The 23,466-nt window shown below is 60.4% G+C and overlaps 1 protein-coding gene across 3 annotated transcripts in view; it reads right to left on the reverse strand.

Moving 5' to 3' along the window:
* Positions 1 to 23,466, reverse strand: part of OSBP2 (oxysterol binding protein 2) — a 97,261-nt gene that overhangs the window by 7,119 nt on the left and 66,676 nt on the right. For all 3 annotated transcript variants that reach the window (XM_040577061.1, XM_040577063.1, XM_040577062.1), the window contains 6 exons: positions 20,227 to 20,477; positions 7,251 to 7,437; positions 5,514 to 5,631; positions 4,906 to 4,972; positions 4,652 to 4,816; positions 778 to 1,023 (listed from right to left, as the gene is read on the reverse strand). In XM_040577061.1, the coding sequence (XP_040432995.1) occupies positions 778 to 1,023; positions 4,652 to 4,816; positions 4,906 to 4,972; positions 5,514 to 5,631; positions 7,251 to 7,437; positions 20,227 to 20,477 (1,034 nt within the window). The remainder of the gene's footprint in view (positions 1 to 777; positions 1,024 to 4,651; positions 4,817 to 4,905; positions 4,973 to 5,513; positions 5,632 to 7,250; positions 7,438 to 20,226; positions 20,478 to 23,466) is intronic.

Genomic DNA, 23,466 nt, shown 5'->3' on the forward strand with positions numbered 1-23,466 from the left:
CTGAGAGCTGAAAGATGTGATGGTTGCTCTGCTCCCGATACAGCACAGCCACCTCCTGGAGCCCCCACCAATATGATGTCCTGCCTGCAATGGTGATAAACGGCCCTGCCCGCCCCCAGGAGGATGGGACGCACCAGCCAAGCATGCCACATAATTAAAGAGTCAATTTTCTTCACAGGTCTCAACCCATTAAACACTCCAGGTTTTTAATTAAGACCTGCTGTTTGACCGATACGTGTCAGATGCACTCTGTGGTTAGCACACGAGGATGTTAGAGGCTCTCAGGTTGCCCCCAAGCTTTGAAACTAAAACTTTTCAGCATAACAAGAAAGAAACAAGATCCTGAGGCTTTTTCCAGCCATTAGATGCACGGAAATGGGGAGGAACTGTGCCAGAGCTTGCAGGCTTCACTGATGTGTCTTCTCCCTGTCTGCTCAAGTGTTGAGATGTTACAGAGACCCCAGACCCAAGCAGGCTGCCATGAAACCTGCCATGGTGACAGATGCTCTTCTCCTTCCCTTTTTTTCCCCCCCATCTCCTGCTCTGCAATGCTGGGACGGCCACACAACACTCCTGCTCCTGCAGATAGCTCAGGTTGTGTTTGCTGCTGCTTCTGCCAGTGCCAGGAGCACCGCGTTGGCAGTCTCGGCCAGGAGGAAGGCTCAGCACAAGGAGATGCTGGGTCTCCTTTGGGGAAGGGGCTACTTTGGCTGGACATGAGCAGCGGGACAGCGCTGCTGCCTGGTGGGCACGCAGCCCATGCAGCCCATGCCTCACCTGCTCGCACAGGGAACGGAAGCCAAACTCCTCTAGCCGGTCAAGCTCGTAGGTTTCCCCCAGCAGCGGGTTGAATGGCTTTGCTGTGCGGTGGACCGTCGTCGAGTAGGAAGACACCGAAAACGCAGCCACGAAACACATCTGCTCCGTGGAGCTCTCGCACTTGACAGCTTTGTCCAGCAGCTCGTGGTACTCCAGGTCCTCCGTCAGCCGCTGCAGCATGGAGAGCGGCTCGTTGAAGTTTACCTGCAGGGAGAGAGGAGGGAGGTCAGCAAAGCAGGACAGGGGCCAAGCTGGGCACTTCACCATCTGCCTTTCACCCCAGCACCGTGTCCTGCTCCCCAACAGCATCCCACGCCGTCGGCTGTCCCAGCGCGGGGCTCACGGCACGGCACTGGATGTGCCAGGGTGCCCTGCACGCACGCTGCCTCTGCAGCGCCACGCAATTGTGAAATAAAGCAAGAGACTCGTGCTATAACGTGCTCCCTGAACCATGCCACGAGAGCCTGAAGGCTTTGAAGTGCCCAGCTGGGCTGAGCTGGGAACAGCCCAGCAGGGAGCTGGCAGCCCCGCAGGCTAACCAGACACCATCCCAGCTCACGCATGCTCCAAATCAGGCACTGATGTCTCCCAAAATGAGCCTCAGCAGTGCCCAGCTCCCTCCTGGCCAGCATCTGTCAGGCCAGGAGCAAGAGGCGGCACAGGGGTAGAGGTGAGCACCCCTGGGCAACCTTCAGCCACCTCCATTGCCTCTGTGATGCAGCCCAGTGACTGGGAGAGCCTCAAAAACCTGATTTAGGGGCATCCCTGCTCCTGCGACTGCAGCCCCACATCAGCACCCACACCGCGTTTGTGAGCTGCAGGCAGCGACAGCAGCAACGCACCACGGGGCAAAAGACAGAGAGGCAGCTCTGTCCCAGGAGAGCCCCCCGTGCATTTATTTCCAGCCCCAAATCATCGCCTTGTCAACTGGAGAAGTTTGAGGTATGTTGCCAGGTTGGGCAGGATTCTCACTGCAAATGTCTTTGGGGAAAAAAAGAGAAAAAAAAACAAAAAACAGTTGGTTTTAGCAATCTATTTGTTCTGAAAAGAATTAGAATCATGACAAAAAAAAAAAAAAAAACAGAAAGAGATTTTCTGTCGCATGAGTGGAAAGTGCTCTGCCTCAAAACCATCCAAAATTCACTTTTTGCTTTCATTTCAGATCAAAAAATGTATTTTAGAATGAGCAGATGGTTGAAGGATGGGAGAACCACTTCCAAAAGCCCAATTACACGTTTTATGTTAAAGAAAATAAACCTCAGATCATTCCACTCAGGAATTCAGCCTGTAAACAAGAGGGATCTTAGAGCATCCAAGAAAGACAGAGTCACCCAGAAAGGGCAGCAGCGCATCCGCAGAGAAGCAAATCGCTGCCAGCTCGGGGTAACTCCGGAGAGCCGCCACTGGAGCAGGCAGCTCGAGAACAAAGCCGGCAGCTGCGGCCTCCCATCGGCACCGCTCAGGAAGCCATGAAGCAAAACCTTCTGATGGAGGAATGAAGCTTAACCCCCTCAAAATGCAAAATCCCTACAGCTGCTTTGTTCCATTTCACTGCTGCGGATTTGTTCATTCGGAGGAAAAATGAAGGAATGAACGCGGAGTTTGCAGGGGGAGATTTTCCAATCCATCGCGTCCCCAGGGAGTGAGAGGGGGTCTCAGAAATGCTCCCAAAAGGCCAAGAATTGGTTGAAGTACACGGAAGGAGAAGCTCCTGCTGCAGCCACCCCACACCACGGAGCACAGCACAGTGGGCTCACCAGTGGTTTGTACTGGTTTGCACTGGAACTGACCGGCTTTCCAAACAGCCTTTCCCCAGCTGGCTGCTCTGCTCCCTTCTCGTCTTCCCTCGCTCTGTCAGCCTGCGAGCCCTCGTCAGACGGCTGCGCTTCACTTCACCGAGCTGTGACCTCCCCTGCTCCCAGGCACAAACATACGGAGAGCGAACGTAAACGGCCGCTGAAGGCAGATGTAGTGGCCCCTCGGTGCCTTACCGCAAGCTTCTTGCTCTCGGGGCAAACCTCCCAGAGAAACGCTGTGTGCGGGCTGCAATGCCTCTCTCTGCCCTCCGGCTACAGCTGGGACGAAAACCCCTCCTGTCTCTGCTTCCCCACAGCACAGGGCAGGGATCCAGAGAGAGGGGCTAACAGCAAGCTGACGCCAGGGTGAGCCATTTCCTTACCACTCGTGGCTCTGTTGAACACTTGCTGGGAAACCCATCCGCCTGCCCCCGAGAGGGATGGAGGAACTGCAGCCCTGAGCGGGTACCGGGGCTGCTGCGCGAGGCACAACGCGTCGCTGCCAGGCTTTGGCTCTGCTCAGCAGCTCCCAGAACATTTCGATTGGTAGGGGAGGTAGGTATTTGCTCTCTGTTGGCGCCGCAGCTGCTGGTATTCCATGTCCTGAACTTATTTCTGTGCCCATCACGCCTGTATCTGATATTGATGTTTTTGCAGAAATGCTAACGGACAGCACTGGGCTGCGGATCTCAGCTGGAAATGGCCCAAGGAAGAGACAAACCCGTCTTTTTCTCCAGGTGTGTCAGGTACTGTTCTAAGAAATAAGGTATATTCTCCCAAGCTTGCCAGGATTTCATGGGGTTCGGGAAGCAGATTACTTGCAGCGGCACCCACGCCGCTTACTGGGCTGGCCAAGACCTGCTAGCAAAGCAGCAGCCTGTATAGGGCTGGTTTGTTCTGAAAAACTCTTTCTGCTACAGCCTTGGAGGAGCTTTGGTGTGGGCAGCATTGCGTCTGGGTCGGTACCAGCTAGCGCAACCCACCCCAGGTGCAAACCAGCCGTGGGATGCCCCTGCCCCTACGCAGAGGAAGCTCCATATCTCCAGACCAGACCAGTGACAGCAGGGATTTCTCCTCCTCTTTTTGAAATGGAGGAGGAAAAAGGCCTCATACACATAAGTAAATGAGGCACATTTACCTGCAAGAATTAAATGCACTCCCCACTTACCCTCTGCAGCAGCCCATGTAAGAGGGGTTTCTCCAGACAGACCCCTGCCAGCAAACCCTCTCCTCTGAACACCTGCAGGAAGCCTTCACCCTAAGGAGTGAGCCCAGCAGCACGCAGAGGTAGAAGGGCTGTCTGTAAATTGACCCCAGGCACCTCTTTCACTGCAAGGGCGCTCTTTGCAAGGAAAGTAAAGGTACTTTTGAGTCCCTGGATGAAACACGCTGCTGGTACAGAACAGAGAAAGGTACATGGGGCTGCTCACCCAGCATCATGTCCCCAGGCTCACACGGGGGAAAGTGTGATCAGCAGCAAGGTCTCTCCTTCTGGCCCCTGGGTGAAATCCTTGAACACAAAGGGATTCAAGATGCCCCGGTTCTCTCCTTGCCTCTGCAGTGGTTGGATTTGCAGGGGACATTCGGGCAATGTCTCTCTGCTCCAGCTTGCCCTGGGCACCACATGGGCACTCCAGGGCTCTCCACAGCCAGTACAGGAGAAGGAATCAGTCCCAAAGAAAGAGCCAACCAGATTCAAACAGACCCTAATGCAACAGCCATGACGTCGGAGCTATTTACCACAAAGCAATTAGCAGCACAGCTCCATGCTGCTGAGGACAGACTCCTCCTGCCTGGCTGCTTGTGCTTTCTGGCTGTGCTGGCTCCTCATAGCAGTGGACAATTTCAAGAGCAAACAAATTGCAGCCAGGACGGGTGTGACAGTTGGTGACACGCTCTCCAGCCTGCGCAGAGGCTGCTGTGCTGCCACAACACCTGCAGGACCACCTGGAGCAATAATTCAAATTCTTTGCAGCAAACCAAACCTTCAGCTTGGCACCTGCGTCATGGCAGCAAAGCTCTCGGGGCTCACTTACGGGCATGGGGATCTTGGACAGCTCTTTGCCGATGCAGTTCTTCATGATGCTCCAGAGGTTAAGGCTGTAGTTGGGTTTGTCGGGGATGCGGGTCCGCCTCCTTTTCTTCGGCAGAAGGTCTTTGCAAGACTCATTGTAGCTGCTTTGATTTGAGCTTTCAAAGACCTGCAGAAGCAACGGATGCACAGGTCTAAGCTGCGCTCACTCCTCCTCTCCTTGCATTTCATCCCTCCCACCCTGCCCAGCCGACTCACGCTGTCCTCCAGGTTCCAGTCCTCGGGGTGCCCCTCGCTGGCCCCGCTCAGGTTACTGCCCGAACGCCTGCGGGGAAAAAAAGCCCAAACGCTGAAGGTGAGAAAGGGCAGAGAAGGGGAGAGAGGAGCCGGGGCAGTGCTGCTCAGCCACCACCACCAGGGGCATCTCCCTCCACCACCCAGGGTGCTGCCAGGAAGGCAACGGGGTGATGGAGGCCAAGTGTGGGCATCAGAGGGGGCTGAGAGATACTCCTTTTGCCAGAAAGCACAGCAGTGTGGCCGTGGTTCAGACCACAGGTGCCTCTAGCCCAAAGAGATACCCTGGGAGGAGTAAGAACAGGATGACAAGATACTCCCCTCCTCTGCCCGGTGCTCCCAGAACCAAGCCATCTCCCTCCAGGCTCCTGCCTCCCTTGAGCCCACATCTGCTTTTTGCACACTCGGATGCAGTTGGCCAGGGCAGAGGCAGCCGGTTTGCTGGGGGATGTGCACACGCGGGTAACTCCCCCTCAGGAGGGGAGGCTGCTCTAAAGCCTAAGCGCAACACCAGGCAAACTCTTGCCACATGCTCAGGGGGCTTCGCCAGGCCCCGGGGCAGGGGCTCGTACCTGTGGTGCTTGGGGTCTGCGGTTACAGTGATAAAAGCTGGTGCATCCTCCATGGCATCAAAATACTCCGTCTCTTCATCTTCGTCACTGGCCTCTCCTTTTGAGGACTGCACACTCCCTGTGGGCACAAAGGGTTTGAGATGCTCAGTTGCTGCCAGTCCCCTTCGGAGTCCATCGAGCACAAGTCTCACTGTCACCGCTGTCCCCCGTGTCCTCCTCCTGCTGTGTCCCCTCCAACACAGGCTTCCTTCACAGCTTATCTCACACTAGCCTTCCTTGCACGGACCCCTCCTTTCCATTCCCCTCCACAATGAGAGGATGCCGTGCCGGTTTCCAGCTCCTAAAACCAAGAACGTGCCCTTGCAGCTTGCATCCTGCCCCCCAGTCGAGGCACGCAAGGCTCCCCTGCCACGCTCAGGGCCACCTCCAAAGCGTCACCAGGCTGCCCAACCAGCTCCTGCTCCGGCATCGCCACGTCTGCTGGGAAATCCGGTTTGGCTTAAAACAGAAAAAAAAAAGCCAAATGTTTCAGGTGTTGCTCAGACAGACTTCCTGGCCCTTGGGTTTTCCAGCCACGCACTTAAAAACATTTCTCTTCCCTGCTGCTTGGGGAGAGGTCACTAGGAAGCCAGGAGCCACAGCCTGAGCCACACGTACCCCACGCCCCCCCCCGGACATTAAACACGAGGGGACTTTGAGACCTGGTGCTGCTCCCCGAGTCCCAGTAGCTTTGCTTCTCTGCCACGAAGTCACTGTCCGAGCAGCCAGGACAGTGCCAGGCATGCAGCAGAGCTGACAACCCCTAAAACACCCGTTCCCCAAACCTCCCAGCACAAGCACAGTGGTGTTTTTGCCTGCTGCCGCCTCTGCCTGCAGCCATTTCACATTAAACTGTGGCCTCACAAAGTGAGCCATGTCCCTCCCCATCACGGAGACGTGGGACCCCAGTCCTGCCTGGGGCCTCTGGGTGCTACGCCTGCTCCAAAATGGGGACAGCACATCCTGCAAAGTGCTGCTGAGCCTGTGTGCAGGGACGAGGACGGATGCCCCGGCCTCAGCCCCAGCCCCATGCTGCTGGGTTGTTTGCAGGGTACGGCACCTTCCTTCCCCACACCGTCCCTATGTCCTTCCAAAGGAACAGGACCACCCTGTGCAAGGGGGTTGGGATGGATTTGTGCCTTCCCCTACACCCCCCTGGCACCACCTTCGCCCCTCCAGCAGCAGCTCGCTTCTCCCTCGAGTCCATAAATCCTTTTAAAATAAAACACGGCTCTACTTGCAGCTTTTGGCTACCAGGCTGTAACTAATGTCTCCTGCAGGGAAGGAGATTTGGCACTACTAGCCAAAGCTGTAAGATTTTATTGCCCGATAAATAACTTTTGCAAACAGCAAACGAGTCCCGGCTGGGACAGCGCCACCCCACAGCCGTGACCTCGGTGGCCCTGGGGACCCCAGGTTTCCTCTGCAACAGCCTGAGATGCTCCCAAGGGTAAGGGAGAAGGCTGCCAAGATAGCCCGAGATAGCAGAAGCAAGCCAAGCTCTGGGGGCACAGCGCTCTCCTGCAACCACATCCTGAGGTCTGGGGAGATCCAAGTCCCCAAGCAAGGAGCAACGGGACAATTAGGGACAATTATGGAGCAACAGGCTCTGTAGAAACAAACACAACGGGCATGCAGAGCGTTGCTTGCGCACCCTCCCCATCCCCACCGCTGTGGCTCTGCCCTGTCCTGGCTCACCCTTGGCGGTGCCGGTGCTGCCCGCACTGCCCGGGGCCCCGCGGCAGGCTCGCTCCAAGCTGTTGTGCTGCTTGGCTAGCTGCTCGATGGTCTCCTCCAGCCGGATCCTCTGCTCCCGCTCATATTGCAGCGCCCGCTGCCATTTGCGGCTGTGAGTCTCCGCTAAGTCCAGGAAATCGCGGCAAGCCTGGAGGGAAGGAAGGGAGATGTCAGCTGGGAGCTTGTCACAGGAGAAACGCCATCCCCGTGTCCTTGGGGCTGCAAACGGTCTGGCCCTGACTGTCCGAACCCAAACCCGAAACTCTCAGAGATGGAGGCAATGCAGATGGGGTCCTCGGGGCCAGGGAGCCCCAGCTGGGCTCACACAGACAGGGATGCCCCCAGACCCCAAGCAGCCACCTCCAACCCTACTCCTGCAGGCACGGAGAAGCCAGGCAGGACGATGGGTGACAACCACAGCATGGGGGGACACTCGCGCAGGGAGCCACAGCCCCTGCCCAAGGCCAAAAGCCCCACTGTCCCCACCACGTGCTCGCCGCCACGCAGCGGGAGCTCCAAACAATTCAGTGATAAACCGGAGAATGTTGAGGGTCTGACTTTCAACCATCCGCAAGACTCGGTTATTTACGATCTTTCCATCCACTTGGATTTCACAGGTTACTTATTCAGCTCTTTTGGGCTGGCAGATGGCACCTGAACGTCGAGTTACCTCCTGGCCAAACAACAGCAGGGCTTCAGCTTCCGTGACGCGGCCCCAGATTTTACCAGGATCTGCCCAAGAAAAGCTCTGACTCAGCAGGTTCTCAGCAAACCTTCGGACGGGAGGAGGATTTGAGTCTCATCCAGGGAGAGAAGTTTGGTAACATCAGAAATGACGCAGCACGATGCCGCAGCAAGCAGCACGGAGCAGCAGCTTTCACGTTCCAGGTGAAGCAGCCCAAAGCAGAGGGAACAAACGTCCCACGGCTACGCAGGAAGACACAGGGGACAGGCATGTGTGCCGACATCCCAACAGCCAGCATCAAACCAGCTGGGAGGGATTTAAACCCTCGAGCACCGCCACAGCCACGCAGACCCACACACACCCGAGCTCCATAAATCTTCCCCCGTGCGGGTCCCCTGCACCCCAGCCACGCTCCCACCCCACATCCCCAAGCCGTCTGGGACCGCTCAGGTCTGACCCCGATGTCTTCAGACCCAGCCAAAGCTGAAGCCTCCAAGAAAATCCCTTTGCTCCCCTCCCTGCACCTGCCCAAACCCCGCCGGCACCAGTGCAAACCAAACCGTGCCCCGAGCTGGCAGGCTCGCCTCTTTTATTACGCTGATGCGTTGCAGTAAGGGGATGAAAGCAGAAGGGCAAGTAATCAGACAGCGGCCGCGACCTTCCCAGCCTGGAAAGCTCATTACCTGCTCGGAAGGTCCCAGCCCGCGGGCAGCCGGCAGGGAGGTGCCAGCTGTCCCCGCTCAGGGGCTGAGCGCTTTGAAACGATGCACCAAGAGATCTCCTGGCATTATCCCGCTGCGACCCAACGCCAGCGGTGAGGTCGAGATAAGAAACAGAGCGTTGCTGGTGCGACGGTAAATATGGGAACGGGAGGGAATTAGAGATGAACTGGCCTGACCACGTCTGCAGGGAGCTGGAAGCCAAGGGGATGTGGAGGAGAAATCCCAGGACCCGGCGATGGAGCCAGTATCCTAAAGAAAAGGCACAGCCCAAACCACCTCGGCTCCTCCTGCCCCAGGGCTGCAGCGTCGCCCAGGATCCAGGCTGCATCCCAGACGGGATGTCTGCACAGCATTCGCTTACAGCCCTATAAAAAAGTCCACACGATTGAGTAGCAGCCGTCAGTGCCGCACGCTTCCTCCCCAGAATCTCAGCCAAGCCCTGAGCATGGATGGCGCTGGAGGTTTCGGGAAGATGGCCGGGACGGTCCCTGCGCTGCCAGATGTGCCCTGGGGCGCTCCAAGGGGGTACCAGGGGAGTGCCCTGCAGCAGAGACCCTCCAAGCCCACCCCCAGCTGCAAGCAGCAGCCAGGTAAACTGAAGTTATTCCTTTGGTCTTACACCTTAGAGAGGTGCCAAAAGGCACCCGGAGCCCAAGCCCCGAGCCAGGGGAGCATCACGGCACCAGCCCGCGAGCTCTGCCGCACCACTGAGCCGCTGACGGGTGCAGAGTCTGGGCAGGTCTCCCCAGGCTCCTCCCGCCTCTCTCTAGTCCCTAAATCAGCACTTTCAGGGGTCGGTTGTCACCATTTAGGCTGTCCACACCTTCGGTGACGACATGCCAGCTGCTGTGGGGACATGCAGGCGTTGCGGTAAGGCAGCAGCACCGGCTGGAGCGAGGAGCAGCTTTGTCTCTCCCCAAGACAAAGAGCCACGTGCAGGGGGCACCACGAAGCACCGCCGCGCCCTGCGATGCTCGCGAGGCTGCAGCCCTCCCCAGCCACCAGCAGTCACCGAGCACCACTCCCTGCTGCCGTCCGCCAAAGGACGTGGCGCAACTGACTTCTTTTGCGTGGTTGAAGTTGCAAAAGCCCGAAGAGCTGCATCTTCCCCTTCCACCTGCCTTCCCCTCCCTGTAAAGCCGTCGACAGCACGCTGTCCCCAAGCCCCTGGACACTCCGGGGACGGCTCTGCCCGCAGACAGTGGTGGCTGTGGCTCAGCACGGGGACACAAAGGCAGGTCCCCGCTCTGGACTGGGATGGTGACACGGTGTCATCCCTCTGCTGGCACCCATCCGGGTGCTGCCTCCAGCTGGCTGAGCACCGCGGCCTCGCCGGGTGCCGCTGCGGAGTGGGAGCCGCCCCACGCTGTGCAAACGGCACCAGGAAGAAGCCCCGGGACCCTGGGGGTGGAACGCCCCGAAGGGACCGCAGGGGCTGCAGCAGCTCCACGAGACAGCAGCCACGGCTGGGGTGAGTGCGAGAGGAGGGCAGCAGAGCAGAGAAGAGGGAAACGGGTAAGAAAGCAGCAGCCAGCAACTCTGCAAGGGTGAGGACAGAGAAACGCAGCCGCTGGGAAGCACTGACGGGGCACCGGGAGGATCCATCCTCACCAAACACGACCCTGCAGAGAGCACTGAGAGCGCCCGAGGTGGCACAGGCAGAAGAGCCGCAGGTGCAGCTCAACGTGCCCTGCTCGCAGGACACCAAGGGTGGGAGATGCTGCCCTGGCAGCGCCAGCCTGCCCCACGGATCCGTCCCACAGCCCCATCCGCACCAGCAGTGCCCTGGGCGCCTGGCCGCGCTCCAGCCGAAACAGCACCCGGAGCAATGCTGCACCACCCCACTGCGGGATGTCTCCCCTGTCCTTACCCCACCTCAAACGGGCGATGGCAGCGCCGGCAGGGAGCCGGCACCAGCCGCTTCACCGCCCACGGGCATCGCCGCTTCCACGCCTACCGGCGGCTGTCCCCTCTCCTCCGTGAGCGGCCTTCGGAGGCTGCGAGCCGCCCTCCGCGGGGCTGTCACCGTGCGAGGACGTGGCCGGGGAGCAGAGGGGCGGCCCCGGTCACCGATCTCCCCGCGGTGACAGTGCAGGGCAGCGAGCAGCCGCCTCGGACCAGTCCTGGCGTGGATCAGGGCAAGAGCAGGGGACACGAAGCCGAGGTGCCAGCATCCCGGGTCACGGCCCATTCATTTCGTTAATCCCCCAGCGCTCCAACGGTGCAGACAATTGCAGCCAGTGGGCTTTCTCAGGAGCAACGCCGCGAAATCCAGCTTATAAAAACCCTTACGGAGCGGTGGCTAAATTTAGCTAGGGCTGAACCTGAGCTGGATTGTGAGCGAGACAGAGCTGCAAATCCACACTGTGCGGGGAGAGCAGCCCTTCTCACAGAGGTCAGTGGGCGAGAGGCCCCTGGGTGAAGGCACCGCATGGGAGAGCGCAGGAACAGTTTGCAGGATGAAAGCAAACCAGAAGCAATTCCCCAACAGGGCAGAGGCACGAGATGTGCTTTAGTGGAGGGCGCAGCCGTCCTGTAGCTATCACAGCCATCTGCAGAGCTCGCCCGGGGCCGAGCACGTTGTGCCCCATATGCCCACGCCTGCCCCGATGCAGCGGCCGCGTTTCAGCACGCCGATGCCCAAACCTCCAGCAAGGCAGGGAGAGGCCGGCAGAGGGGCTGCTGCTCCCATCCCACGCAGCATCACACCCTGCCGGGAACCTGGTTTTAATCCTCCAGGTTACAGAGGGGCAAAGGGGGGTGCGGGAGGGGCCGCACCGTGCCCCCACCCTCGCTGCGAGCTTGGAGCGAAGCCCCAGCCCCAGCCTCCAACCTCGCAGCCCCGAGACCCGATCGCTCCTTGGCATCCTCACAGCACAGAGCCAGGGCTTGGGAGCGGCAGCCAGCACCCTCTGCACTCCACGAGCGTGTCTGAAAATAACGAGGGAGGAAGCAGCCCTGCTGAAGGCCGGGCGAGGAGGCTGGGCTGCCTGAGTCACCGCCGAGCATTCCAGCAGCTCCTCGCCCCGCCGTGCGGGCAGGACACCGGCGACTACGGCTGACAGCAGGCGCCGCGGTACGGGCACCAGGTCCCGGTGAGCCCAGTGCCACGGAAGGGACAGCGGGCTCTTCCCTCCACAGCTAGCACAAGGTTTTGCACCACATCCTAACTCAGCGCTGGGCGGTGGGGCTGCAAATCCCCATAAAGGCGTGGTGGAAAAGCGCCCTCAGATCCCTGCGGAGGGAGGCAGGATGCCATCAAGACCCCCCCCCAGGGAGCAGGAGGCGAATGCCGCCGTCAGCAGCCGCGGTCAGGATGATCCAGCACGACTCACATGCTTGTCACAGCACACACACCAGATTTCACAGCTTGTTGCAGCCTAATAGGAGCATCATTATCGTCCCACAGATTATTTACGTGGCTGAAAGCGATCACCCGAGGTCACCCACGTCCTGCTGGGGTGCCAGTGCCACACACCCGCAGGCACCTGGGACCTCATCGGGTCAGCAAGAGAAACGCAGAACACAGAGACAACGGCAATCAGTGTGAACGCACCCAGGTAAATGATCACATCACATCTGCCCCGGGGTTTGAACCGCGGGGGACGACAAACCTCCCGGGAAGCACTACCGAGGCAGAGATGTCCCCAGCTCCAGCCCTCTGATGATGGATGCTGAGGGACTGTGCGATCGTGCCTGCGATCCCGCCTGCACGGAGTGCCAGAGGAACAGCCCTGCGAGTCTGATCCTTGGGAAGCAAAACACCGACCTGGGAGGCACAGGGCGGTGAGGGAGTGATGTCTTCTGCTCCTCAGCCAGCCCCTTCCTCTGCCCGCCCGGGACACGCATCGCTCCATCGCCCGGGCGTGACGTGGGAGAAGGGAGCTGCCAGCTGCGCTCAATCATCTCTTTTTCAAAGGTGCATTGTACAGCAAGGGCTGCTGCTTCATTCATCGCAGGAAAGAGCATCTTGCTGCTTTGCACGCGTCTGGTGCTGCGTAGATAAGTGCTCCCTTCCTTCCTGGGCTCATCAAAACCCAGGGACACATCTGCGCTGCTGCTTACCAGAAAATATCCCAGGGGAAGGGCCATTTCTCATCCTCTTTTTAGCTCAGAACACATTAACATCATGTCAGAGCCCCAGTCGTGGGGCGCAGCATAAAATTCAGCACTTTGCATTGCGAGCAGTGAGATATGCACAGCGTTAGCACAGGCAGACGGTTAATTTGTCTCCCCCCCCTCCCCCCCCCCGAAACACTGAGCACAAAGCAAATGGGAAAAAAAGCAAGGACAGAGCCGGCCTGAATCCCAAATCAGCTCGCACAAGCAGCCGGATGGCAACAAGACACGGTGGACATGGTGTCAAGTGCAGTCGGTGGTGCCCCCAGCCAGGCCCACGGAGCAGCAGCACAGCAGCAGGAGCAGCAGCGCAGGGGAACATCCAGGGGACACAGATGGCTGAAACGACAGCAAATCCCCCCAGAGCCCTTGGAGTGACCCTCAGCCGCCCGCCCAGCAGCACGCCGGCTGCCCGAGGAGGGCACAGGCACACCGAGAGAGCTGCTTCTCTCCCGGGAAGGGCCGGCAGCAAGAGGAGAGCCTGAAAGGTGCTGGGCTGAGCCCCACCAGCTCTCGGCACCACCACAATTAAGGATGCACGGGCACGGGAAAACTCATTAATGCCCCAAAGGGGAGCAGGGAGACATGAGAGCAGCCAGAGCTGGTCCAGCCCACGCTGCGGTGCCCTGCAGCACGCACAGCGCTGCGCCAACGGCAGCGTCTCCGCCAGAACCCAACACTCACCCGACGTGCTCCCAAAACTGCTGCTGCTCCTGCAGGAAGACCCCTAGCAGCTCCCTGCCAGCACCCACATCCCGCAGCAGGTCCCAAACCTTGCGTCTCAGCAGCGCCCGTTTCTCTCCAGGGACCGCGACTCCCCGGACAGCCAAACGGAGACCTCTAAGATGGAAACACCTACAACTGCCTGGGGGGCAGACCTGGTCTCACGGCTGTCTCTCCGGGGGTTTTACTAACTCACTGCGATGTTTTTGGCTGTGCACCTCAATGCTGTGAAGACAGGGGTGCTCCCCTCCGCCAGGCAGGCTCGGCGCTGTTAATGCAGCCCCAGTGAGGGCTGGTTGGATGAAGTTCAAGTCAGCTGAGGCTCTTGACTGGAAGGTGCAAGGACTGCTAATTCATCCCCATAAAGCGGAAGAGCTGCTATTCAGGTTAACAGACTAGCAACCACGCTGCTTTAAAAGGAAAGTGCTGCCCTCATGGATTACTCACGCCGAAGCTACAGGCTTGTGCCTGTGCACAAGTCCCTCCTGCAGAGCCCCGGCAGCGTTCACCCAGTACCCCCCGCTAAGCCCCCTCTGAAGCCCCTCAAACCAACCTCAGCCCAGGTCCAAGCAGCTGGGGCTGGCCCTGGCTCGACGGCTGGATCCTGTCTGCAGCCCCGGCCATGTAATCCAGCCCTCACAGCAGAGAGGATTAGCGAGGAGACGGTGGCAAATCCCTCGGTGCAGCTGCGTTAACAGAGGCTCCTGCGATCCCTCGGGCACGCAGGCTGCTGAGCCCATCACCACCGCGTCCCCGGCAGGACAGAAGCCCTGGTCTGCTTTCCAAAGCACTGCTCTCTGGCAGAAAAACAATTAAGGCATTTGCTTAATGCTTTGGCGTGCCTGCGGCACTGCCCGTACTCAGCCCCGAACCCAGCCAGGCAGCACACCGCAGCCCTGCCGGCCGTGCCAGGGGCACGTGGTGTCGGGCAGGAAGGTGTGCGGGGAGCTGAGTCCCCACGGAGCCAGGCTGCCACGAGCGGCTCCCTTGCAGGGCTTTGCTGCTCTCCTTTGGGAACGCTCACGTCCTCGGCTTTCCTTCCAGAGGCTCTCACCGCCCGGCAGCCAGATCCCTCCAGCTGCACACCACGGCTGCTGCGGTCGCTTCCTTCCTCTCTGATACCCGCACCACCAAAACCAGAGTGGGGACCCGGCCCCCAGAGCAGGAACCTGTTCCCCAGCTCTGTCCAGACTCAGCCAAGGGGCCCAGGAAGGCCAGATCTCATCCCAGATCTCATCCCCTGGGCTTGCCCTGCCCTCCGAGCAGCCCCAAATGCCTTCATGGTTAAACACACAGCCAGGTTGGAGAGTTGTCACACTGCTGCTTCAGCCCCTGCCTTTGGTGAAATGCTGTAGGGGAGGGAAGGGGGTACCTGTGCCGGCCCTCAGCACACGCAGGGATCTGGTCCCAGCCTCAGCACGCTTCGATAGCTCTGTCCTGCAAAGAGGATGCGCACAGACAGATCTCACAGGCTCCTGCCTGTTGCTGGCTGCTTCTTTTCTCCGACGGAGAGAATTCCAGACGCTGGTCCCCACCACCCATTGAGCGGCCACGGCGGCAGCAAGCAGCTGCCATTGCCCACGGGCAGCTCCAGCCCCGGGCCCTGGAGGAAGCCATTTCACTTCGTCCCTTGGTTTCAGCCCCATGCCACGCGTGTGTGCCCACGCCCGGGTCTGCAGGGCGCTCCGCAGGGCACTCTGCTGCACGGGGCCGCGAGGAGCAGCCGTGGGTGCCAGCAGCTCGCCCGGCGGCAGCTTCCCTTCCCTGTCGCACTCGTCTCCAGCACTGCCCAGTGCCACGGCTTCCTCCCGGGCAAACCCGCGGGACGGCGGCGCCACCAGTTGTCCGTTCTCCTCGGCCAGACGCTGGGTGAAGGACCTGCAGAAGCAGCACGCTTCCTGGCCCATCAGCCCGAGAGGCAAACCAAGCCAGCGATCCGATGGGCGGAACCACTGCAGGATGGACGCAGCAGCGTGTCCCTTTGCCATCAGCCCCGCCACGTCCCCGTCCTGTCCCCGGAGTGCCAGCAGCCACAGGGCACAGCACCGTGCTTTGCTGGGTCCCCGCAAAGCGGGCAGCAGCCACAGGAGGACGCGGGGACGGACCAGGACCAGGCTCCCCCAAGCAGCAGCGTGGGCGCTGCCCGGCTGGGCGGTCCCGCAGCACGGCGGTGCTGCCGATTAACGTGGGGCGTTTCTGACGGGGTAAGCCCGGTCTCCGAGGTGCTCAGACCGCAGAAATCAGCCCCTGGCACCCAACAGCTGCCTGGGCAGAAGTGCTCAGAGCTCTCCTTCTCTGAAGCTGTAGCAGAGAAGTTACCGCACAGCTGAAAAAACAGGAGGGCAGAGCTGCAAGAGGCGTGCGGGGGTGCTGGTGAGAGGCACGGCCCCCATCTTCTCACACGAGTGTCCAAGGAGAGCCCTGGGACAGAGTCCGAAGCCTCTCGGAGGTCAGATGGACACAGTGAGGAGGAGGAGGTGGAGGAGAGGTGCGAAGCCCCACGACGTGGTGAGGACAAACCTGTGGAGCCACCTGCAGGAGCACTAGCTCCAGGAGCACCACCTGAAAGCTCGAGGTCCCGCGGCCACGTGCAAGGTCTGAGGGTGAAATAAGAGGGCGGGAGGACTCAGCGACCCCGGGGAACCGGGTCACAGTGCCAAGCCCAGCCGCAGGCTCGCCACACGAGCAGCCCACCCAGTTACTTGTTCGTCAGCATCCACAGCAACGCAGACCCCTCGCCGCAGCCCGCGATTAGGGCCGGGTTAGAGATTTAATCGCAAAGCCACGGGCTTTCTGGGTCACTGACGTGGTTTTCGATGCGCTGATTAGAGCACACGGAGCGGCGCAGCACAGATAATTAATCGGGCTCCTTCTGCACCTTCACCGCTGCAACAGGCCCAGGTGGGGGAAGCTCAGGTTTTAGGCAGGAGGGCACCCGCCAGCGGCTGCCGAGGGCAATCCCTGCCCATAAGGAAGCAGCCCCAGGAGCAAAGATGGCATGTGCTCGCTGCAGCGCCTGCGTTAGTGCCAGCGCTGTAGGGATATGCAGCGGCCAGGGCTCCTCCAGCCCCACGGGTGCCCAGCAGGCTGCTGGGCCAGCTCTGGGAGGGCAGAGAGGAGGTGGGATCCATCCTCCTGCCGTGCCTGCGATGAGTGAGGGGATACCAAGGGACAGCAGGGTCCCATCAGTCTGCCCTCATCCTCAGAGCCACCCAGGGCAGCCCAGGAGGCAGGGAAGGGAAGGAAGCGAGCACGGATGTGCTGGTGCGGCCGTGCCCGGTGTAGCAGCGCCCTGCAGGGTGAGCAGCCCTTTCCCCAGCAGCACCCGGCTCTGTGCAGGGGCCTGGCCGGGTTTGCAGCAGCATCACCCAACCATGACCGCGGCGGCTTTAAAATGCAGGCGGTCACCCCGGTGCCCGAGCCTCCCCAGTGGGGCGATGCCTGGGACCCCATTCCCTATCAGCTTCGGGCAGCTTTGCAACCCAGCACCGGCACAGGCAGGGGTTAAGCTATCGCCAAAGCCACAAAAATGATGCACGAGGCTGGAGGCTGCTGTGGTGAGCCCAGCGCTGCTCGGAGCACGTGCCCCGCATCAGTCTGCTTTAACGCTGAGACAATTTTAGGAGTACAGATTAATCACACCACCACCCCCGCGGGGCCACAGGAGGCTCACGGCACTGAAACAGCAGTGAATTTGGGCAGGGCTGGCACTGGAGCCCAGAGGAGCGGCCCGTCAGCAGCTCTGGGGAAGCGCGTCCTTCGCGGCGTCACGGAGAGGGTGGCAGCGCTCCGGGCGGCATTGCTGCCGTGGGAAAGGGAAACCCGCGCTGGGGGTCAGCCTGGAGTCTCTTGTAGGGACAGCAGCGGAGTCCTTTGGGTCCCCGTGACCGCCTGCCACGCACAAATCTCATCCCCAAACGCGACACCCCAGCATCTCGCGGCCAGCACCGCACCCTCGCCCTCTTCGCACGGGCTGTGCCCACGTGCCTGAGCCTTCCTCCCGCTGCCGGGCTGCTCCCAGGCCTCGAGGTACAGCACCAGCCCCTCAGCAAGACGCAGCCCGGCCGAGCCCTGCTGCTCCCTGTGCTCACATCAGCCCTAAAAAAGCACAAAGGAAAAGGAAGAGAGCGGGTGTTGCACGCTTGCACGTGGCTCAGCTGCCTCTGAGCTCTGCCGTAGCAAAACCCGCTCCCTTTCAAAGCCTCTTTCCAGCAACACCCACAGCATCTCGAGCTCTTCCTGACGCCTCAAGTCGCTTCCTCACCGCGTGCGCGGGGCCCCCGCCTGCTGCTGAACCCCGAGCCGGGAGCTTTCTGTGCCGGTTGGCATCGTCCACGCCGCTCAGCACAGGGCTCTTTCTCTCTGCTCCTCTAATTACCCCCTCAATTTGTTTCCTCTTATTTTTACGTACCTCCCACTCCTCCCCCACGGCAGATTGCTGTTCTGTGTCTCCGCTTTGTCGCTCCTCAGGCTCCGGCGGCATCGGCTCGGCCGAGCTCTCCCACGTGTCTCGCCCGGTGCATTATTACGCAAGGCTTCAAAATAAGGACGGAGCGGAGAGAACGGGCAGCTGGCGGAGGTCTGCGCGCAGATTTTGGGGCTGTCCCGCTGTCTTTCCAAGCCTCGCCGGGACCACAAAGGTCCGGCACCTCCAGCTCTCCCCTGCCCGAACCTCCCCCCGCTATCCCTCGTGCGGGAGCAGCGGGGCGAGGAGCGGGGGGACAGCCTCCCAAGGAGAAGGGGGGGCTGCAGAGGGCACCCAGGCCCCCAGCGGCACGCACGGCACGGTTGCAGCACGGAGGTCACCTTTAACAGTGAAGCTGTTGCATTTACATATGTATTTATTTATTTCTACTCGCCTGCTGCTGCCCCCCGCGGCGCAGGGACATTTACATAATCCCATCGTACCCGACCGGGTGGAAACGGGACCGGGATGCGTGCCCGGCCGGCCCCATCCCTCACCCACTCCTCATGTGGGTCCCAAATCAGAGACAGACCCCACGGAGCTCTTGGTACACTGAAAGCAGCTCGCGTGGTCCCGAGGGGCCTGCCAGGACCCACGTGGGCACAGAGACAGCATCCTCCCCGCTACTGCCAGGAGGTGGCTTGGTCCCATGTGCTTTTCCGCAGTGAGGTTTAACATTTCCATCTGGAAGGTTTCTGTAGCTCTGCATTGCACAGAGCCACCCCTGCCCCAGGAGAGGCCGTCGGCAGGGGCTTCCCAGAGGGCATCACCCCGTGCCAACGAGGTAAATCGAGGTGCAGAAATGCTCACGGGGTGTGTACGCAGGCTATACCAGCGGCTCTCCCCACCCGTCCTGGGGGTCCCAGCTGCATGGGGTTGGGCTCTGCTCCTGGCCCTGTCACCTCACCGCAGAACAAGGGGCTCAGCAGAAAGCAGGGAGAGCCGCGAGCACCCCCCCATGGCTGCCACCCCGCTCCCGCCCTGCTTCTTCCCCGTTACAGCCTCTTCCCTTCTGGCATCTCCCCCAGCGGCTCAGCAAACATGGAAAAGGACACCGTTGAAACACACCCCGGACACCCACCAGAGCCACAGCCCCTCTTTACTCCGTGTTTCGGACTCACCAAACCACGCCGAGTTCCTCCCATCCTTTTTTTTTTTTTTTTTTTTTTCGCACTGTTCCCCACCGTCCAGGCAGCCAAGCCCTCGCTCAAGCCTTTGTCATGCCACAACCCCCCCGCCGCCTCCTCCTCCTCAGCCTATAGGCAGCAGGTATCGCCCTGCTTGCCCCTTCCCAAGGGGCTGCTGCCAAAGCCCTCTCCCCAGCTGCTCCTGCATCCCCTCGCCTCCTGCTGGCACACCCTGGCCGGGCACACCGAAACTCTGAGGAACTCGGGGCAGCAGCAGCAGCACTGCACGGGGACCCACAGAGCTGCTCCCCAGCTTGAAGCGCCGGCTCGGGAAAGCCACTCCCCAGCGAGCGCCCGGCGCGCAGCCGCCGGCCTGATTATTCCTCTGAGCACACACAAAATGACACACGGCCTCCTTTTCGCTCGGGGCCGGGACAGCGCTGCTCCCTTCGCGATTTCCCGAGCTCTGCCTTCATACATTATTCCGTGCCTGTCAGGCTGGAATTTCCTTTTTCCTTTCAATTTTTTATTTAGTTTCGCTCTCTCCTCCCCTCCCCAGGGAAGCCAGCGCTCCCAGGAGGGGCTGGTTCGCTCCAACAGAGGCAGCCCCACGAGCCCCACGTCCCACCAGAAGCCGTCCGAATCCGGGTGGGAAGCCCGGCGGCGCTGCGCAGGGCCGGGAGCGGCGACCGGCTCCAGCAGGCGGCTCGGGGAGCGCGCAGCCTGGCACCACGCAGCCCGTGAACACCATGGGCTTGAAGCCCTGGGTCATGCAAAGCGAGGAGCACGGCTTCACTGACAGCAGCGACGGCACAAGCGACAGGGGGACCGGGCTCCGAACCTGCAGCAGGCTCTGAATCGCCGTGCCAGCCTGAAAGCCGCTGCCAGCGGTGGCCAAAAAGCCCCCAGCACCCCAAACCTCTGCTTTACCACACTCTGCATCCAAACTGGGGGCGGCCGGCGCAGGACCCGCGCTGTGCAGAGTCTCAGCCACCCCGAGGGGTTCGGCGCCCGTGCAAGAGGGGAAGGGCAAAGGAAGAAGAGGAGGAGGAGAAAATGCCTCGCCCTGCCTGCTCGCGACCGCGGCAGCACTCACGTTGATCATAGCATTGGAGGTGATGCGGAAGAGCGTGGCTCGCTCGTTCACCGCCTTGATCTTCTCGCCACTCTCGGCCGGCAGCTTCAGGTTCTCCAGCTCGCTGAGCGAGCGCTGCAGGGCCGCCCCGTGCTTCGCGATCAGGTCATTGCAAGTGCTCAGGTCCTCCAGCTTGCTCGAGAGGGTTTTCAGTGTGCCGTGCAGCTCGCTCTTGTCTGACTGCGAGGCGGGCTCCTCATCGCCCGAGTCATCTGCAAAGGGAGGGATGGAAAAAAAAAAAAATAGTTTCCATGGTTACCCCCGGACCGTACCAGCGGGCAGGGGGACCTCCTGCCTCCTCCCGCCTCCTCCACGCAGGCAGGGATGCGCCGGGGCAGAGGGAAGGGCACGAGCCCGGCCCCGACCCCCTGCTCGGCCGCCCCGCTGGCATCCCTCTGAGCTGGGACGCAAAGCCTGGCACCGACAGCAACCTGGGAGAGCATCCCAAGGCGTCAGGAGGGCTCCTGCCGCTGCCACCGGGACTCAGCTCAGGGCTGCTAAGGCTGAGGGACGGGGGTGACACGGGAACGGTGTGCTGGTGGCAGCGGGGAAGGCGGCCCCTCTCCTTGTACACGTCTCCAAGTGGACGGAGCCGCTGGCTCTGCCAGGAGCGCGTTGTGCCAGACAAATCCATTTCACCCAAGGGACAGGTCCTAAAAACAGCCTCTACCCCAAACCTTCCCCCCCCTTCAGCGGGCAGAAAGCCGTGATCAGCATCTGTCAGATACGACAGGAATGGTTACAGCTGTAACTCCAGAATGATTAAAAACAGAAAACCAACCCAAACGGAGCAGCACACCTAACTTAGAGGCCGCTTCAGAAGGATGGAACAGGACAAGGAAGCAGAGCCCGAGACCAAGGCTTGTCCTGCACAGCTCGAGGGTGGGAGAACAGAATCAGAGCCCCGCTGGAAACTGGGAACGCAGCGAAATGCAGACGTCTGGTGAAGGAAAGCACCAGGGCAGCATCTCCAATGCCGCCATCTGATTCGGCCAAAGCCAGGAGCGAGGCACCTGGTGGGCACCAAGGAGGAGGTTTGAAGGTCAGAGCCCTGTGGTGCCAGCACCTGGAGCCAACGCAGACCTCCCCGAGCAGGCAGGCGATGAGCCGCGGCCACCCGGCGGGCTCTGAGCACCCCCACGACCCCAGGGCCGGTGTTGGGGATGGCGGAGGGGATGGGATGGGCACGGGGTGAGGAGAGGGAACGCACAGGGTTTGTGGGACACGTTCCGGGAGGGTGCACAAGGCTTGTGCTGCAGGCATCTTGAGCGTGCCAACTTCAACAGATCCAGCAGCAAAACTGAAGCCAGCAGTAAGGAAAAGTAACCAAATCCCCCCTGAGGTCTGCTTTTCCATTCTCCAAGTCTTTCCATCGCAGACACCTGGCAGCTACCCCAAAACACCGTTACTTCTGCATGACTCCAGGGGAAGAACCAGATCTGGGATTTTTCTGTTTGCAGACACGAGCGACACTTCCCAAAGGCAACCTCACCTATTTACAAAAACTGCAAAAACTGTGCTGTAGGAGCGCCAAGCAGCAGGAAGCATCGTTCTGCCTGCCCCCAGGCAGCATTTAACCCCCAAATCCCCCCCGTCCCCATTTTCTCGCCGCTGCGCAGAATCAGACAAACGCCTGGGCCCGACCGTGCCACCTGCGATGCTGCTCTTTGTGCTCAGCTGGGGATCCCTCAGCCATGGCTGGCCCGGAGGAATATTCCTCCCCTTCTCTCTTACACAGCACCTGGGAGTGCCTGAGCTCAGAGAGACCCAGCTCGAACCCTGTAAGTCACGGTAAAATAAAAACATCACCCACCAGCAACATAATTTGCTGTAATTAACTGAAATCAGCGCACAGGAAGAAGGGAACGCGAAGGCACGGTTACAATTAAATCAGAGCAAGCTAAAGGACGAACATTTTTGCAAAGCCCCCAAACCACCTCCGGCACTCACCGGAACGGAGCCGACTCCGAGGACGCGGCTCCAGCCCACAGCCACGACCGCTGGGACCCTTCCAAGCCCTGCGAGACCCCAGCCGAGCGGCTCGGTGGTGAGAGCACCCCCGGGGCTAAGCGGAGGGAGCCCTGCTGCCACCCTGCCTCCAGCCGGGACCCAAAAGCAGTCGGGTCAGGCAAAGCCGGCCACTTCCCAGCTGGTTTCTCGGTGCCACCAGGACGCTAGCGGGAACGTTTCGGGGACAGGGCTGGACCCTGCACTGGCATCGGCCCCTTCTCAGCCATCACCTCCCTCCCACCTGGGGGAGGACAGCCCCAGTGAAACCACATCACCATGAGGCCACCACCGCCTCCGGTTAGCACTGGAGATGATTTATCACACCCAAGTTGCTGCTACTGCCACGGATAAAGGACTCGCTCATCCGGAAAGGTGAAGCGGCCGCAAGCCCTGGCCTGGAGGGCTTGGCTTTGAGCATGGCCAAGTGCCAGGGCACTTGGGGAGCTCACCCTCATTCAGGCCTTTCTAACAACTCAGCCAGGAAAAAAAACAGGCTTTGGTTTGCTGAAGTACGTGGTGAAACACCCCAGGGATCAGGAAACACCCACGGAGACAGAGACCGTTCAGGTCTCCTCATTTGAGGACAAAAACTGCCCCGAATCCGCAGCAGCAGGCAGGGATGCGTGTGCCACCTGCCCAGCAAACTCACCCCACCGGGGGCTTCCCAATTTCAGTGACTCAGGCTCAAAAACGCCCTCAGGAACTGGAGAAACCGACAGTCCCTGGTGCCGGGGAGCTCGGGAGGGAGCCGGCGGAGCTCAGACCGCAGGTGGGGCGATGACAGCGCCCGAGAGATGCTGCCCTGCGCCTTCACCGCTGCGTGGCCAAGTCCCCGGGTTTGCAGCCCACCTCCCCCAGGAACACACGCAGCTTTTGTTTTGATGCGCGTGCTTCCTTCGCACGCTACGCACCCGGGCCCCCGCGACCCTTTCATTCCCTCTTTCATACTTTGTTTTGACTTGCGAACAAACTTAAAGGGAATCTGTTTTGATTTTTATTTGTAGGGCACTGGCATGAACCAGTTGCTATAGGAACAGCCAGCCTCGCTGCAAGCTTGGAGGATTATTTTTGGAGCTGTGATGCTATTTAATCTGTGTAAAATGGATCAGCAGCCGGCGGCCGTAAGCCTCCTCGGGCTGTTTCTCAGCCCAGCAGCCCTGGAGAGCAACACCAGCCCTTGGTGCCTGCAGC

Source organism: Cygnus olor, chromosome 17, assembly GCF_009769625.2.
Source record: "Cygnus olor isolate bCygOlo1 chromosome 17, bCygOlo1.pri.v2, whole genome shotgun sequence".
NCBI classification, from domain to species: domain Eukaryota; kingdom Metazoa; phylum Chordata; class Aves; order Anseriformes; family Anatidae; genus Cygnus; species Cygnus olor.